This window comes from Oncorhynchus kisutch, linkage group LG26, assembly GCF_002021735.2.
Source record: "Oncorhynchus kisutch isolate 150728-3 linkage group LG26, Okis_V2, whole genome shotgun sequence".
NCBI lineage: Eukaryota > Metazoa > Chordata > Actinopteri > Salmoniformes > Salmonidae > Oncorhynchus > Oncorhynchus kisutch.
In genome coordinates this window covers 8556584-8571911 of record NC_034199.2, presented here as the reverse complement: position 1 = coordinate 8571911, position 15328 = coordinate 8556584, and the positions used below count along the sequence as shown (strand labels likewise).

General features: G+C 43.4%; 1 protein-coding gene across 3 annotated transcripts; it reads right to left on the bottom strand.

The window, feature by feature from the left end:
* Positions 1–4811: 4811 nt before the first annotated feature.
* LOC109870686 (gap junction gamma-1 protein-like) lies at positions 4812–14654 on the bottom strand. Of its 3 annotated transcripts, none has more exons than XM_020461276.2 (3): positions 13792–14654; positions 7533–8700; positions 4812–7344 (listed from the first exon to the last, which is right to left on the bottom strand). In XM_020461276.2, exons 2-3 carry the CDS (start codon positions 8662–8664, stop codon positions 7331–7333), a joined length of 1146 nt encoding a protein of 381 aa, XP_020316865.1. In that variant the 5' UTR covers positions 8665–8700; positions 13792–14654; the 3' UTR covers positions 4812–7330. The 3 variants fall into 3 exon arrangements, with proteins under 3 accessions (XP_020316865.1, XP_020316864.1, XP_020316863.1); XM_020461275.2 differs by lacking the exon at positions 13792–14654 and adding an exon at positions 13107–13330; XM_020461274.2 differs by lacking the exon at positions 13792–14654 and adding an exon at positions 13091–13329.
* Positions 14655–15328: the final 674 nt, after the last annotated feature.

Here is a 15328-nt window from a genome sequence, read left to right as displayed (position 1 = left end):
AATCTAAGTTGATCATTTTAAAAGTTGATCATTAGAAAACCCTTTTGCAAATATGTTAGCCCAGCTGAAAACTGTTGTGCTGATTAAAGAAGCAATTAAACAGGCCTTCACTTTGACTAGTTGAGTATCTGGAAAGTCAGCATGAGTGAGTTCGATTACACCCTTAAAATGGCCAGAAACAAAACACTTTCCTCTGAAACTTGTCAGTCTATTCTTGTTCTGAGAAATGAAGGCTATTCCATTTGAGAAATTGCCAAGAAACTGAAGATCTCATACAACGCTGTGTACTACTCCCTTCACAGAACAGCGCAAACTAGCTCTAACCAGAATAGAAAGTGTGGGAGGCCCTGGTGCACAACTGAGCAAGAGGACAAGTACATTAGTGTCTAGTTTGAGAAACAGACACCTCACAAGTTCTCAACTGGCAGCTTCATTAAATAGTACCTGCAAGACACCAGTCTCAACGTCAACAGTGAAGAGGCAACTCCGGGATGCTGGCCTTCTAGGCAGAGTTCCTCTGTCCAGTGTCTGTTCTTTTGCCCATCTTAATCTTTTATTTTTATTGGCCAGTCTGAGATATGGCTTTTTCTTTGCAACTCTGCCTAGAAGGCCAGCATCCTGGAGTTTTTTATATGGAGTCTCTCCCTACTCAAGTGCATTTGGGATATATAAACTAGAGTCAGAGCATTTGTTCCAAGACCAATGCAGTGTGATCACTGTAAAGCTTTTAGACATGTTTCAAGTGTTTGCAGAAGGGAGAACCTGAGATGTTGTGGAAAATATCATGTGTTTTTAAAAGTGATAAAATGTGATTGTGTTGCAATTGTGGTGGGAACCATGAAGCCACGTCTTTGGAATGCCCAACAAGGGTGAAAGTTAATGAGGTGGCCAAAGTCAGGGCTATCCAGAGCATTTCATATGCAGCGGCTGTTCAAAGGGTTGAGGGTTCGAATGGTGCTTCTGAAGAGTCCACGGTGGTGGATAGGCCTTCAATGAAGGCTGCGGTGTCTGCCGTTCAACAGCAGGACCCAGATATGCTAAAGGCTAAGAAGGTGGACTTTGTGGCCTTTTATAGCTATGGTGATTAAGGGCACTGACATGGTGTAGGAGCAAGTCCAGGAAAATCAATATCATTGTGAATGCGGCGGAACGGTTCCTGGGACTGAAAGACTTCTCGGCGGAGGAGTTGCATGGACTATTGTCACAAGCCGTACCACCCTCTCAGGGCATAGAGCCTGATAAGGGAGATATAGATTTGAAGGAATAAGTGGGTATTTTGTGGTTTTGTCAATGTGCCTTTTTTTGGTGGATCAAGTTAGGGAAAACTCTCACATGGGTTTAATTTTTACTTTTTGTTTTTTCAACCCCATCCAGTTGGTGGCGGTAATACACCTTTTGGGGTTGTAGTCTGCCATAAAACCCACAGAAAAATAACAATTTTATTTCAGTGCCAAACAATCCATCCCGATAGTGTGTTTGAAGTGGAGGGAGTACAGGGTTTAGCATCTCTCTCTTGAAAAATTTATTTTGGCCTGGAATGTTAAATATTGTCAGAAGGTGTCAGGTAATTGGTTAAGGGAGGATTGACAGAAAAGGAAGAGGAGGTTGAAAATATGTAGGGAGGCAGAGGATGGGTTTGAATCTGTTGAAGCTAGCAATAACAAGGGGGAAGGTATGTTGAGGAAAATTGGTGTCACGTTCAGAGTGAGCCGGACACCAGTTCGAGTTCTGGAGGTAAAATGAAAGGGGTAGAAAGTGTTGTGAGGAGACTGAGCCTTGCATTGATGGACATGGTTATGATAAAGATAAGTTTGGTCCAGTGGAAGTGAGATTTTTGAGGAGGGTGGAACCAGGCCTTTTGGCTGATTTCAGGTTGGGCGGAAAAGATAGTGGGTGCTGTTGAGTCGTGAAGGTAATCCGAAGTGGACTTGTGATGTTTGTGTTTCTTCATATCAGACGCTCCGTGCGATGCAACTTGGGTCAAGATCTGTTTTTTGCTTTGCTCTTAGGGACAGGGCACCATTGAAAGGAGTGATTTCTGGGGTAGCATTGAATGTGGTGGTGGAGCAATTGAAGTTGAAGATTCCTGGAGTTTGTGACGCCTGCCGTTATCCTGTTAGCACAGTGAATTCCTCACAAACGCAACAATTATGGTCATGTCGCAGCAGTGTGTAGGCAGGAGATTCCAATATGTGGGAAGTGTGCAGGAGAGCATGGGATAGAGGATTGTGTAGTTTCAGTAGATACAGTTGTATGAGTCAACTGTAGAGGTGCACATGTTCCTGGGTATCGGAAGTATCTGGTGTAAGAGAGGCAGGTTGAGGTGACTATAGAGTCAGAGTAGTGCAGAAGGTGTCATATGCTGAGGCAGTGAATAATGTAGAGGAAGATGGGTGAGGTATTCTGAGAGGATCCCTGTGAATAGTAGATATGTGCCAGCACAGAGGGACAGGCCAATAACTGATACGCTTCAGAAGGGTTGGCTTCTCACCGAAAATAAATGTTGTGGTGGCAGCTGCAGAGAAGTACTTGGGGGTAGGAGATTTGACTTCAGAAGAGTTACAGGGTGTGTTGAGTGGTAGTGTCCCGTCCTCTCGGGTTGTCGGCCTGTGGTAGAATCAGATAGGGCCTGTGGTAGAAGATTTAGTAGTGGAATAAGGAGATGGGTTTTAATGAGTGTAGGGTAATTTACAATATATATATATTTTTCCCCACCTTTCAATTTTGTATCACAAAGTGTAATGGATATATAGTACAGTTCAGTTGGGGGCAGTAATTCAACATATAGGATGCCAACCACTGTTAAACCTCACCGAAGAAGAAAAATTCATGCCTTGGAAGAACTCTAGTATTTATCTCTTTTATTTCCTCTATGTGCATGTGTCCAATAAGCAACTTGAGTAACCCACCATGTATTTCCATTTCCCTTTCTGGTTTGTGTCAATCAATGTGCATCTGAAAATGCAGTTTTGAATATTGGTAGAATGTTTGGATGGTTATGTTGGATATGCCTGGAAATGAATTTACTTTGGAATTGCTTTAGAGGGAAGCATTGTTTACGGCATGGAAATAATCGGTTTGATATAATTATGGTTTGGATACTGGCTATGAGATTGTGTACGACAAGTAATATTTATGATATACAATATGATCATGTGAATTCTTCATATGAAATATGCTCATGGAAATGTTTTTCTTAGCACATACAAATCAATGCTGGAAAGAAGAAAATAAATGTGGGCTCATACTCGCTAAACCTGAACATCGTCTTTCTGCCCTATCCTTGTCCTTTAACTGTTTGAGCTCCTACCTCAACCAGTGCATTCTTAAATAGGCAACCTGCCTTAACAGGTAGATATGTAGGGGTGAAGTGTCTAGGCAGATAGTCTGGGTAGGTATCTGGTTAACTATTTAGTCTCATGGCTTGGGGGTAGAAGCTGTTCAGGGTCCTGTTGGTTCCAGACTTGGTGTATCGGTACCGCTTGCCGTGTGGTAGCAGAGACCACTTGGTATAGAGGTCCTGAATGGCAGGGCGCTCGGCCCCAGTGATGTACTGGGCCGTACGTACCCTCTGTAGCACCTTGCAGTCGGATGCCAAGCAGTTGCAATACCAGGCGGTGATGCAGCTATTCAAGATGCTTTCAATGGCGTAGCTATAGAACCTTTTGAGGCTCGGAGGGCCCACGCCAAATCTTTTCGTACTCCTGAGGGGAAGAGTCATTGTTGTGCCTTCTTCACGACTGTGTTGGTATGTGGACCATGTTAATTCCTTCATGATGTGGACACTTGAGGAACTTGAAGCTCTTGACCTGCTTCACTACAACCACGTCGAGCCCCATCCTGAATGGGAAATACATTATCACCATCACAGCAATACAATGCCTTGAAAAAAGTATTCCCCTTGCAGCATCTAATTTTGTCGAAGTTTCATATTTGTTGCCTGGCATTTGGGCACATTCAATTGTCCAAATGTCAAAGGTACTGTACCCATACCTTTATGGTAGCCTCACTTTGATAAAGGATGGGAATATCACTGGCCCTTACTCCGATCGACATATGACCCCCTAGAGAGCATAGACAGGAGGGGGCTGATGTGTTATGAAAACTGACCGCATGGCCTTGTGGACTGTCAAGCATAAGATCCACATTTTAAAAGTATTCCAAAATGTGTAAGACAATAGTGGAGTAGAGAAATCTATACATCTGAAAGACGAAATGCTGAGCGGTGCAAGATAAGGGGTTTGAGACCTACTTCCATTAGCTGCTCCCGGAGGGTCTGATAGCAGGACAATGCAGGCTGACTGGACTGGCTGGGTTCACCTGTGGGCAAAAGGTGTTCCCACTTTGAAGTGAGTTACTCCCCGGACGACTGCAGTCAAAGGTATAAATGGGTTTGGAGGTCAAGTCCATCCTTAAGTAGTTGGTCAGAGTAGCAAGTAGCTTAAAGTCATCTGGTTCATCCGCCTGACACCAGCAGTCATAGAGGCACATCAGGTACAGCGAGAGAACCTGCATCAAGTTCTTCAGCTTGGAGGTGGAACTGCACAGTCCAGACAGTAAGCCGTTCATAGCAATGTTATTCACCTGCTTGAACTCTTGCATTATTTATGTAATCGTGCCAGAAAACGCACTTCAACTCTTCAAAGTTACCATTGATAATGGTCTATAACTGGTATACTTTGGACTTGCTGAAACAGTGATTTATTGCTGGGGTTTTGGTTCAATTGCTAAATCTGTAATTGTTTCCTCCATTTGCCCTTAAAGGACAGTACTTGACAGGTGAATACAATACGGTGGAAGCTCAGACACTAGGAGGGATCATTGGTAAATGTAATTAAATATTTCATTCAAACCAAGCACATGTTTGGAACACTGCAGCCAGGAATTGCATCGATGTGATCAAATAAGCACAGCCCCTCACACTAATTACAAAATCAATCCAGCTGCAAATCCTGTGAGTGCCAAGAGATTTTGCTGGCACAATTCAGTGTTATATTGTAGACCGAAAATGTACATTCCTAATATACACCAGCCAACACATTGCATTACATACAATTTGCAGATACTCAAGGTAGACATGAATTTATTTGAAAAAGTTTAAGAAATAAAAAAAAGTACTAAAGCAAGTATAAAAAAATAGTTTTGAGATGAGTTTACACTACATGGCACTGCTGTTAGAGTGCACTGACAGCATCAGATCACATTCAAGGCATTGGGTCATTTTAACCTTCAAAAGATAACATGAACGGTTGCATTATAGATGATCATGTTCAAGGCATTGGGTTGTTTTAACTGTTAAAAGATAAAACAGACGGGAGCATGGAGGTCATTCTTAACAGTTTAAGGCTTTTGAATTTGATTTGCATCAGAGTACAGTAACATGCACACAATACGGTTTGTGCATAACCAGATTAATATAGAATTGTTTGTTTAAAAGCTCTGCAAGAACAATTTCCCTAATAATCATTTTCACGTATGTAACCGGGCTACCTAATGGGACTTAAATAAATGCAGAAAACCATCAAAATAAACGTTTGACCATGTTATGTGAGACACCTATTTGATTCTGAGTTCGGACATATAACGTTTGTATGTGAACTATTTCTAAGATGCATACCTTCAGTTTTTCCGAACTCACTTGCAGATAAGAGGGAGGCTTGCACTACTGGCACATGGCAGATCAAATACACAGCTGGAACGCCGAATCAGCCATCTTAATTCTACAGATTTCAGAAAACCGGGTGTTTTAATCAACGTATGCTTACTTCGATTTTAACATTACACCGATTCAAGATGAGAGTAGTGTTTACATGACTATTATAAGTTGAACATCGAATTATTAGTGTGCATGTAAACGTACTCACTGCCTCAATGAACACTGAACCGAGCGTAAGATTTTGAAATGTGTAGAGAAGTAACAAAGCCACAAATATACAGATCCAAATTTGAGGGGAAACACACAATGTATAAAAAATATAACCCCGAGTTGGGGGGCAATTGACTTGCTTTCTGAAAATGCTATTCGACAGAAGAAATGCTTAGTTAACCGGACCTAGACCCCCCCCCCCCCCCCCCCCGCCAAGCAGGGAACTTCATACTTGTTACTAGTTGGTCACAGTGGCCTTAAAGCAGTGGTATTCAAACATTTTTTTGCGGTACCCGAATCTAATGACAACCTTAGAAATTCACAAAAAAAAAAATCCTTTTATCTTTACATCAACAAATAACCTTCAATTCATTACGTTTTAATCTCTTATCAAAATGAAGAACCCAATAGATACATTTACCGAACACAATTTTTTTTCTAATTATCTTTCTCAAAATGTTTATTGTCCCATACAAAAATGTGTTCAAAACTATTTGGGCTTGACCACAACTTTGAATACCACTGCCTTAAAGGCTTCATTTTGCACTTCCAAGTGTCAATATCATCCAAACATTTACCATATAAAACTAAATGAAAGAACAGTATCAAAAGCATGTGTTACATAAACATACAAGATAATGTACATGAATTCAAGCATTACCCAGGTTTTTGATCCTTTGGACAAAGGTGCCAAAAAAGGCTTCCAGTTCCCAGACTTGGCATCAGATTTTTTTGGGGGGTCATGATCAAAGTAAGTTATTTCTGCAAACTACGTATTGCTGTTGGTGTGCTACAACTCGAATATAACAGTTATGACTGGTGGTTATAACACATTGTTTTAACCATTTACTAATTGTAAGCTGTTGCACATGGAAGACAGTTATTCACTGCATAATATCACCAACACCCTCTGAATTGGCCACTTAGTACCTTTTCTTCTGCTCAACAGCAGAGAGCCCTGTCTATTACCATACCAGTTCAAACAGACTCACTGTGGTTTCTTATTCCTCACAAAACACACCCCCCAAAAAATTGACATGGTTTTGTGACACACTTTCCATTCCCTCTTGGAATGGCTGAAATTTAAACTACAGTTTTAGGTTCAAGGCCAACTTGAGATGGACCCCTCTAAACTCCAGCAAAGAGGAATAACTACAAACTACTAAAGGAAGTTCAACAAAACAGCACAGCTGCCCTGAGATACTAATAGGCATGTTCTGAAAACAGTTGGGTCACTTTGGATCTTCAGACATGGTCAAGTGTAGCTGGGTAGGAAGAGCCTGCTCGTTGAGTTTGGCATGTTTCAGTTGAGCGTTCACTGGCCTCAATACTGAAAGGCAGACCAATTAATCCTTCTCGAGTCACATATACACAACACCTGTTCCCACACAATGCTCCCTCATACCCCCACTGTCCCAGATGCGAGAATATATCATTAGAGGGCCAGGTGGGCAAATGAAGGAGTTAGGCTCGCAAACCTGAAGGCAAAAGGAGAAAAATTTAAGTCAGTTTCAAGTAGACAATAATTGTACCTCATCCACAACATCCATTAATTGATTCGAACCACTATAGAATGACAATTACATGTAAAATACTACAGAAGTATTAGCTTAAAACCAACATATTATACTTTTTGTGACGCATGCCAGAGCCCAGATAAACACACCTTTCTCGCAGGTGCTGCTCTGCTTCTCCTGGGCAAAGTTGAGGCGGTTCTGCTCCACGGCCGTCCCATTGGACTCGGGGCTGCTGCTCCGCGACGGACTGCGGTTGTCCTCGTTCAGGTGGGCCAGGTCCAGGTGCTGCTGGGCCAGCTTCAGGTGCCTCCTCAGCCTCTCCAGCTCCCGCTGTGAAGTCTCGTCCCCAAACGACTCGCGGCCCGAGTCGCCCAGGTTGTAGTCCAACCGCATGCCCTTGGGGTCCTTCTTCAGAGCTGTGTTGTAGCCCGGAGGAGCTGTGGGGACCCGGTGGCCACATAGTGTGGGACGCTGGCTAGCCAGTTGGTGGGGAATTGGGGGACGAGGGCGGCAGAGACAGTCCCGGATGCCGCTATAGCCCAGGTGGAGGATCTCCAGCAAGGTGAAGAGCAGACAGAGGGCACTCACCCCGTACATGATGAGCAAAAAGATGGTCTTCTCTGTGGGGCGTGACACAAAGCAGTCCACCGTGTGCGGGCAGGGGGAGCGTTTGCACACGTACGAGGCAGACACCTTCAGGCCGTAGAGGATATACTGGCCGAACAGGAAGGAGACCTCGAAAGCAGCACGCGACAACAGCTGGAAAATGTACACCTTCATGAGGCCATTGCGCTTGATGCGCCGGCGCCCGTCATGCTTCTTGATGGGCTTCTCCTCTTTCTTCTTCTCCACCTCAATCTCCTCCGAGATCATGGGATCCTCCTCACCATTATCCTCCGCCTCCTCGTAGTTCCGGTTGGTCCCTAGGCTCACCATGGGCATTCTCCTACCACGGGGCCTGTATTCCTCATCGTCCATGCGGGCAATCTTGTGCATGGCAAAGCCCAGGTACATGACGGTGGGGGTGGTGATCATGATCACCTGGAAGACCCAGAAACGGATGTGCGAGAGCGGCGCAAAAGCGTCGTAGCACACATTTTCGCAACCGGGCTGGTGCGTATTGCACACAAACTTGCTCTGTTCATCGTAGTAGATGGATTCGCCTCCTACAGCCGTCAACACAATGCGGAAGACGATGAGCAGCGTGAGCCAGATCTTTCCCACAAAGGTGGAATGGTTGGAGATCTCATCCAAGAGACGCGTCAGGAAACTCCAGCTCATGGTGACTCCGGAGTGGGGGGAGAGGGACACTCAACTCTATATGGGGGGGAGGGGAGAGAGAAAAAGTGAGCAAAACAGACTATATAGGCCAACACCATTTTGTGTAGCTCCTGGAAGTACGGCAGTACCTAGAATAAACTATGCAATATTCAACTTAAATTTGTATTGAATCATATTTTACTATTTGGAATCCTCAAGAATGGTATCTAAACAGACTCTATAACGACAACCTCTCAACTGCCAGAAGTGTGCAGCTCATTGCTGAACAAATGACGAGAAGGAGTCCTTCTCAGTCCGAGAGTTTGCAACACGTGTGAGCACCAAAGGCACACACCCCTAAACGATTCCAATTTCCTGGGAAATTCAGACCAACTATTGGGTAAGAATAGTTATGTAGAACAAAGACCAGACTGTTTGACAAATTTCCCTCATGGACTGTTCTAGTGGATATAGGAGGCTTGCTTGTCATCAAATATCTCAACTCTTTAGGCAAATAATATAGCCTATAAGTTTAGCACAAATCAGTTTCAGTGCCCACAAATACAACCATATTGAAACAGCCCACATAATATGAAGAGAAGACCAGTACATTTACTACACCAACCAACTGAAGTGTGTAGATGTGATAAACGCTTAGGCTACTAATAAATGATAAAATGGGTCTGTGTGATGTATGCCTCTTTTTCCGTTTGTCAGTACAGGCCTCTATGAAACAGTGTCATTCAATTAATGGATACTCATAAGCTCTATTTGATTGGTAATATTAAAAACGAAAAACCCTAGCAAAATCAGATGGCCCATAACACGATAGATGAGGAAATGCACCTATATCTTGCTTTAGCTGCAATGTACTACCATCGGGAGACAGATGTGATCCATCAGCAAGATATTACTAATAGCCAGCAGATGGCATTAACATCAATGTAAGCATCTCACAAAGGCAGCCCTCATGAGCTTTTTCTTTTTTTTTGCTCAGTATGTATAATACCAATTCTGTCAGCTTTTCCTTCTTGAGATGTCACAAGCTTGGGCAATGATCTCATGAAATGGGCACCAAATACATATTTACTCCAAACTACATCAATGAGCGATGCACAGTACATTTCAGAAACTGATGATTTGGGCATTGTAAATTCTTGACCATAAACTGCCTTAGATAGGGGATTGAGTTTCATCACAGGTAAGTAAGTGGATGTAATTTGTGTATGAAATAAAACAAGCTACTGCCTACGGGTACATTGGAGTCCATTGGTTTTGGGGTTCGATTTTCAAACACACCCAAAAGCCTGGATGAAAGGTAACTAACCTTAAAAAGGGGCAATATGATTGCTAAACCCATGTTTGTACTTTTAAATGAATGACAATTATGAAACTTAAATGCCCCAAGAGCTTAGTTCAACTGTCCTACCTCATCAGAAAACAAAATATAACCTTGTTTACGCCACTGTTGTCCCTTTTTAATCAAGTTCTGGCCTGGATTAGATCTTATCTGTCGTAAAGATATCAATTTGTCTCTGTGGATGGTTTGTCCTTTGACAAAACAACTGTAAATGTTGGTGTTCCTCAAGACTCCATTTTAGGACCACTATTGTTTTCACTATATATTTTACCTCTTGGTGATGCCATTCAGAAATATAATGTAAACTTTCACTGCTATGCGGATGACACACAGCTGTACATTTCAATGAAACATGGTGAAGCCCCAAAATTGCCCTCCCTGGAAGCCTGTGTTTCAGACATAAGGACGTGGACAAAACTCGGACAAAACAGAGATGCTTGTTCTAGGGCCCAAGAAACAAAGAGATATTCTATTGAATCTGACAATTAATCTTGATGGTTGTACAGTCGTCGCAAACAAAACTGTGAAGGACCTCAGCGTTACTCTGGACCCTGATCTCTCTTTTGACGAACATATCAAGAGACTGTTTCAAGGACAGCTTTTTTCCATCTACGTAACATTGCAAAAATCAGAAACTTTCTGTCCAAAAATGGAGAGAAATGTATCCATGCTTTTGTCACTTCTAGGTTAGACTACTGCAATGCTCTACTTTCCAGCTACCTGGATAAAGCACTAAATACACTTCAGTTAGTGCTAAACACTGCTGCTAGACTTGAACCAAAAATTTGATCATATTACTCCAGTGCTTGCCTCTCTACACTGGCTTCCTGTTAAGGCAAGGGCTGATTAAGGTTTTACTGCTAACCTACAAAGCATTAAATTGGCTTGCTCCTACCCATCTTTCCGATTTGGTCTTGCTGTACATACCTACACATACACTACGGTCACAAGACACAGGCCTCCTTACGGTCCCTAGAATTTCTAAGCAAACAGCTGGAGGCAGGGCTTTCTCCTACAGAGCTCCATTTTTATGGAATGGTCTGCCTATCCATGTGAGAGACGCAGACTAGGTCTCAACTTTTAAGTCTTTATTGAAAACTCATCTCTTCAGTAGGTCCTATGATTGAGTGTAGTCTGGCCCAGGAGTGTGAAGGTGAACGGAAAGGCACAGCAGCAATGAACCGCCCTTGCCGTCTCAGCCTGGCCGGTTCCCCACTCTCCACTGGGATTCTCTGCCTCAAACCCTATTACTGGGGCTGAGTCACTGGCTTACTGGTGCTCTTCCATGCTGTCCCTAGGAGGGGTGCATCACTTGAGTGGGATGAGTCACTGACGTGATCTTCCTGTCCGGGTTGTCACCCCCCTTAGGTTGTGTCGTGATAGAGATCTTCGTGGGCTATACTCAGCCTTGTCTCAGGATGGTAAGTTGGTGGTTGAAGATATCCCTCTAGTTGTGTGGGGGCTGTGCTTTGGCAAAGTGGGTGGGGTTATATCCTGCCTGTTTGGCCCTGTCCGGGGGTATCGTCAGACGGGGGCCACAGTGTCTCCTGACCCCTCCTGTCTCAGCCACCAGTATTTATGCTGCAGTAGTTTTATGTGTCGGGGGGCTAGGGTCAGTCTGTTATATCTGGAGTATTTCTCCTGTCTTATCCGGTGTCCTGTGTGAATTTAAATATGCTCTCTCTAATTCTCTTTCTCTCCTTCTTTCTTTCTCTCCCTCTCTCTCTGGATGACCTGAGCCCAATGACCATGCCTCAGGACAACCTGGCTGTCCCCAGTCCACCTGGACGTGCTGCTGCCCCAGTTGCAACTGTCCTGCCTGCGGCTATGGAACCCTGACCTGTTCACCGGACGTGCTACCTGTCCCAGACCTGCTGTTTTCAACAATCTCAAGACAGCAGGAGCGGTAGAGATACTCTGAACGATCGGCTATGAATTGCCAACTGACATTTACTCCTGGAGGTGCTGACCTGTTGCACCCTCGACAACCACTGACTATTATTATTTGACCCTGCTAGTCATCTATGAACATTTGAACATCTTGGCCATGTTCTGTTATAATCTCCACCAGGCACAGCCAGAAGAGGACTGGCCACCCCTCATAGCCTGGTTCCTCTCTAGGTTTCTTCCTAGGTTCTGGCCTTTCTAGGGAGTTTTTCCTAGACACCGTGCTTCTCCACCTGCATTGCTTGCTGTTGGGGTTTTAGGCTTGGTTTCTGTACAGCACTTTGTGACATCAGCTGATGTAAGAAGGGCTTTATAAATAAATGTGATTGCTTGTTTACAGACAATGTCATTGAAAACAAACATTACTAGCCTCAAAACCTAGTTCAAACTATCATTTTGATATCATGGGTGGCCGCGTCTATGAATTTGTGAGTGAGTCCATCTCTCCAGCCCCATCCAGATGCTATTTACATTTAAAAAAAGGTGGCGAATTAGGGGCTTTGTTGTTTCAACTGCAGATTTGCCTCTTTAATATCTCATAGAAAACGGACAAATTCCAGGCACGTTCCAACTGTTAGAGCGGTCTAACCTGAATGTACAGGGTGGTGGGGAGGACAAGCAGCAGGCTGCTCGCGGCGAAGAACCGGCCTCCAGTGGCTCTATAAGTACATTTATGCTATTTTGCCTTTAAATCGGCTAACCAGACTACCCCATGTACACGTAAAGTTGCCAGCCAGAGAAAAACTATTACATTCGGCCGTAGAAAATGGGTTCATTAGAAATCGATGTTCCTACGGTGCCCTCGTGCTGCGTTCGATAGCTTCCATCACCTTCATCCCCTCGCACGAAGGAACAAGCTAGCATAAATCAAGATATCAATTTGCTAACTACATGTTTAGCTACCCATTTCTCTCTAGTAACACTTAGCCAATCAGTCAATTGTTTGGTATCTAAACTAGACAGAGAGGATAGCTACTTACATCAAATATTGAACGCAGTAGCTAAGTTAGCTAGGAGAAAAACAATTGCTTCAAGCAGCCAGCTAACGTTAGCGCACAACACTCAGAAACACACAAAAAATATCCTAAACACGAACTAACGCTCAGTTTTGTTGGTTGACATATCTGTTATTAATCTTACCTCGAATCCTACTTACTCCGTTTCTAAAGTCCTTGAATTTTGCCTGTAGGCTATGCCTAAAAAAAATGTTCCTCAAATGTCCGGTCACTTTTCTCTCCACTATAGAAAAAAGCTTCACTTTATTACCCGCATTCGAAAAATACGGGGGAGACAGACAAAGAACATCCCTAAATCCCGATTTTCTCCTCCCCTACGCGCGTATGCACCCCACCCCCCTCTCCAGGACCTTCTCATGAAATCTGAGACAAGGATCAACGTCGACACTCTTCATCCTCAGAACCGGAGTATTTGTTTTTCATACAATGCGATACACACAGCTGTGTGCTCCCAACAGTCACCCACCAAAACAGATTTAGCCGTTTACATTGCAAATGAAGACGGCAGTACAATTTCTCAAAAAATGATGTCCCTCTCTCTCTCTTGAGTTCCATAGACAGACTATGGCTGGGCGTAATGCAATGTTCATTTGTTCTCACAATAAACTGTTTACGATATTAATAAGAACATCAACAACTATAACATCCACAATGTAGAATGTGTACGCACAACTGTTATAACGAAATGTATGTATGCACCCCTATAATAGAGATTTAAGAAACTTGCAATTCATTTATTACTGTAAGATTTCAGTTAGCACAACTAGGCAACTGTCGCAGTATGTCTATGATAATTCTTATGATTTACAGTCTGCTGAGTTTTACCTGCATGTTGGTGTGGTGGGAATTTGAAAATGGTGCTACAATCTTCATTGTTGTGGGATGTGCCCCCAGCTGTTATGTGGCACATACAGCCCCCCCCCCCCCTTTCCGTTTGGAGCGGGCTTTCGGAAATAGTTATTATTTGAAACCTTTCCTCCTTCTCGACACTTTCCTTGGCAAGATGGGGATGAGAATCGTTCCTCCCAGACTAGCTTCCATATACATTACATTTTTATCCTCCATTGTCATCAATTGGCACACGCAGGAGATACATCAAAAGCACTCCAGTCTTCTGTAAGGTCTTTTCATCCACACAACGATGCCATCAACTAGACATCATTCCACTAGATTGGGTACATTCTGTATGTTTCACTGTTAAATTATTTCATCAATCTCAGAGGGTAGCCAGTCAGTCAGTCAATGATCCTGGCCATTGTTCTTCCTGTATTCACAGAAATTCGAGCAACATCGCTAAACAATTGGCAAGTATAAGCAGATGTATTGTGTTCAACAAATTGCTTGCGAAAAGATGACCGCGTTTTATTGTCTGGCCAGGGCAGTTTACCACTCAATGCACATCATACTGCTCTTCACTGCAAACAGGTCAGATGGAATGTGCTCCCCTTCCCTCTTCTTGGGGAGATTTCACAAGCGTGCTTTCATTCATGGATTTCATTGTGTGGTCTCCTCGTCAACTAGACTTACAAGCTTCCTTTTCACCACAGAGGCAGAAACTCTAAACAGCAGGAACCCAAAACGTAGTGGTTGTTCAAGTTGCTTGATATAGTGTGCTGTTAAGAATTCCTTCGTGCCCTGGATTGCAGCTTGCTTTTTCCCAAAAGCCATAGGGCGGCGCACAATTGGCTCAGCGTCGTTCGGGTTTGGCGGGGGTAAGCGGACATTGTAAATAAAAATGTTTTCATAACAGACTTGCCTAGTTAAATAAAGGTTAAATAAAACAATGTTTACTCTGATCACATTTCTCCAGAATGTTGGCGTAATATGACCAAACTCTAGGTATAAGTGCTTTGTCCAACAGTTGCTTATTCCATTTGTGCCACTGTGAGTGACCTGTGTAGGCTAGTGGTTGAATCATCCCCTCGTGATGTTTGTCTTCCTCGATGCCACATACTCCCTGCTTTTGAGAAAGGTCATAACTGGCTTTTGCCTGAATATTTTTGTTCTGTCATGAGTTTACCCATTAAGGAGTTATAGACAGCTTTTTTGTCAGTGTAATAGGCAGAGGAAGAAGGAATGGGGGAGTGAGTGTCAGAGAAAATTAGAAATGAGACCCAGGGTTCTGCACCATACTTTGGAGCACAGTAAAGCATATCACAACGAAGAAGTGGAAAATCACCCTGGGAACTCACCACTTAATTGGATATTCAACTACATTGCAAACTGATATTCCCCACCAATTCCACCCCTGGTTGTACTTAAACATTTTAAATATGAATTGTCACAGAATTGACTAGCTATACACTAAGTATTCTGGTCAACAGAGGAAAAACTCACACCTACACACAGTATGTGCCAACAG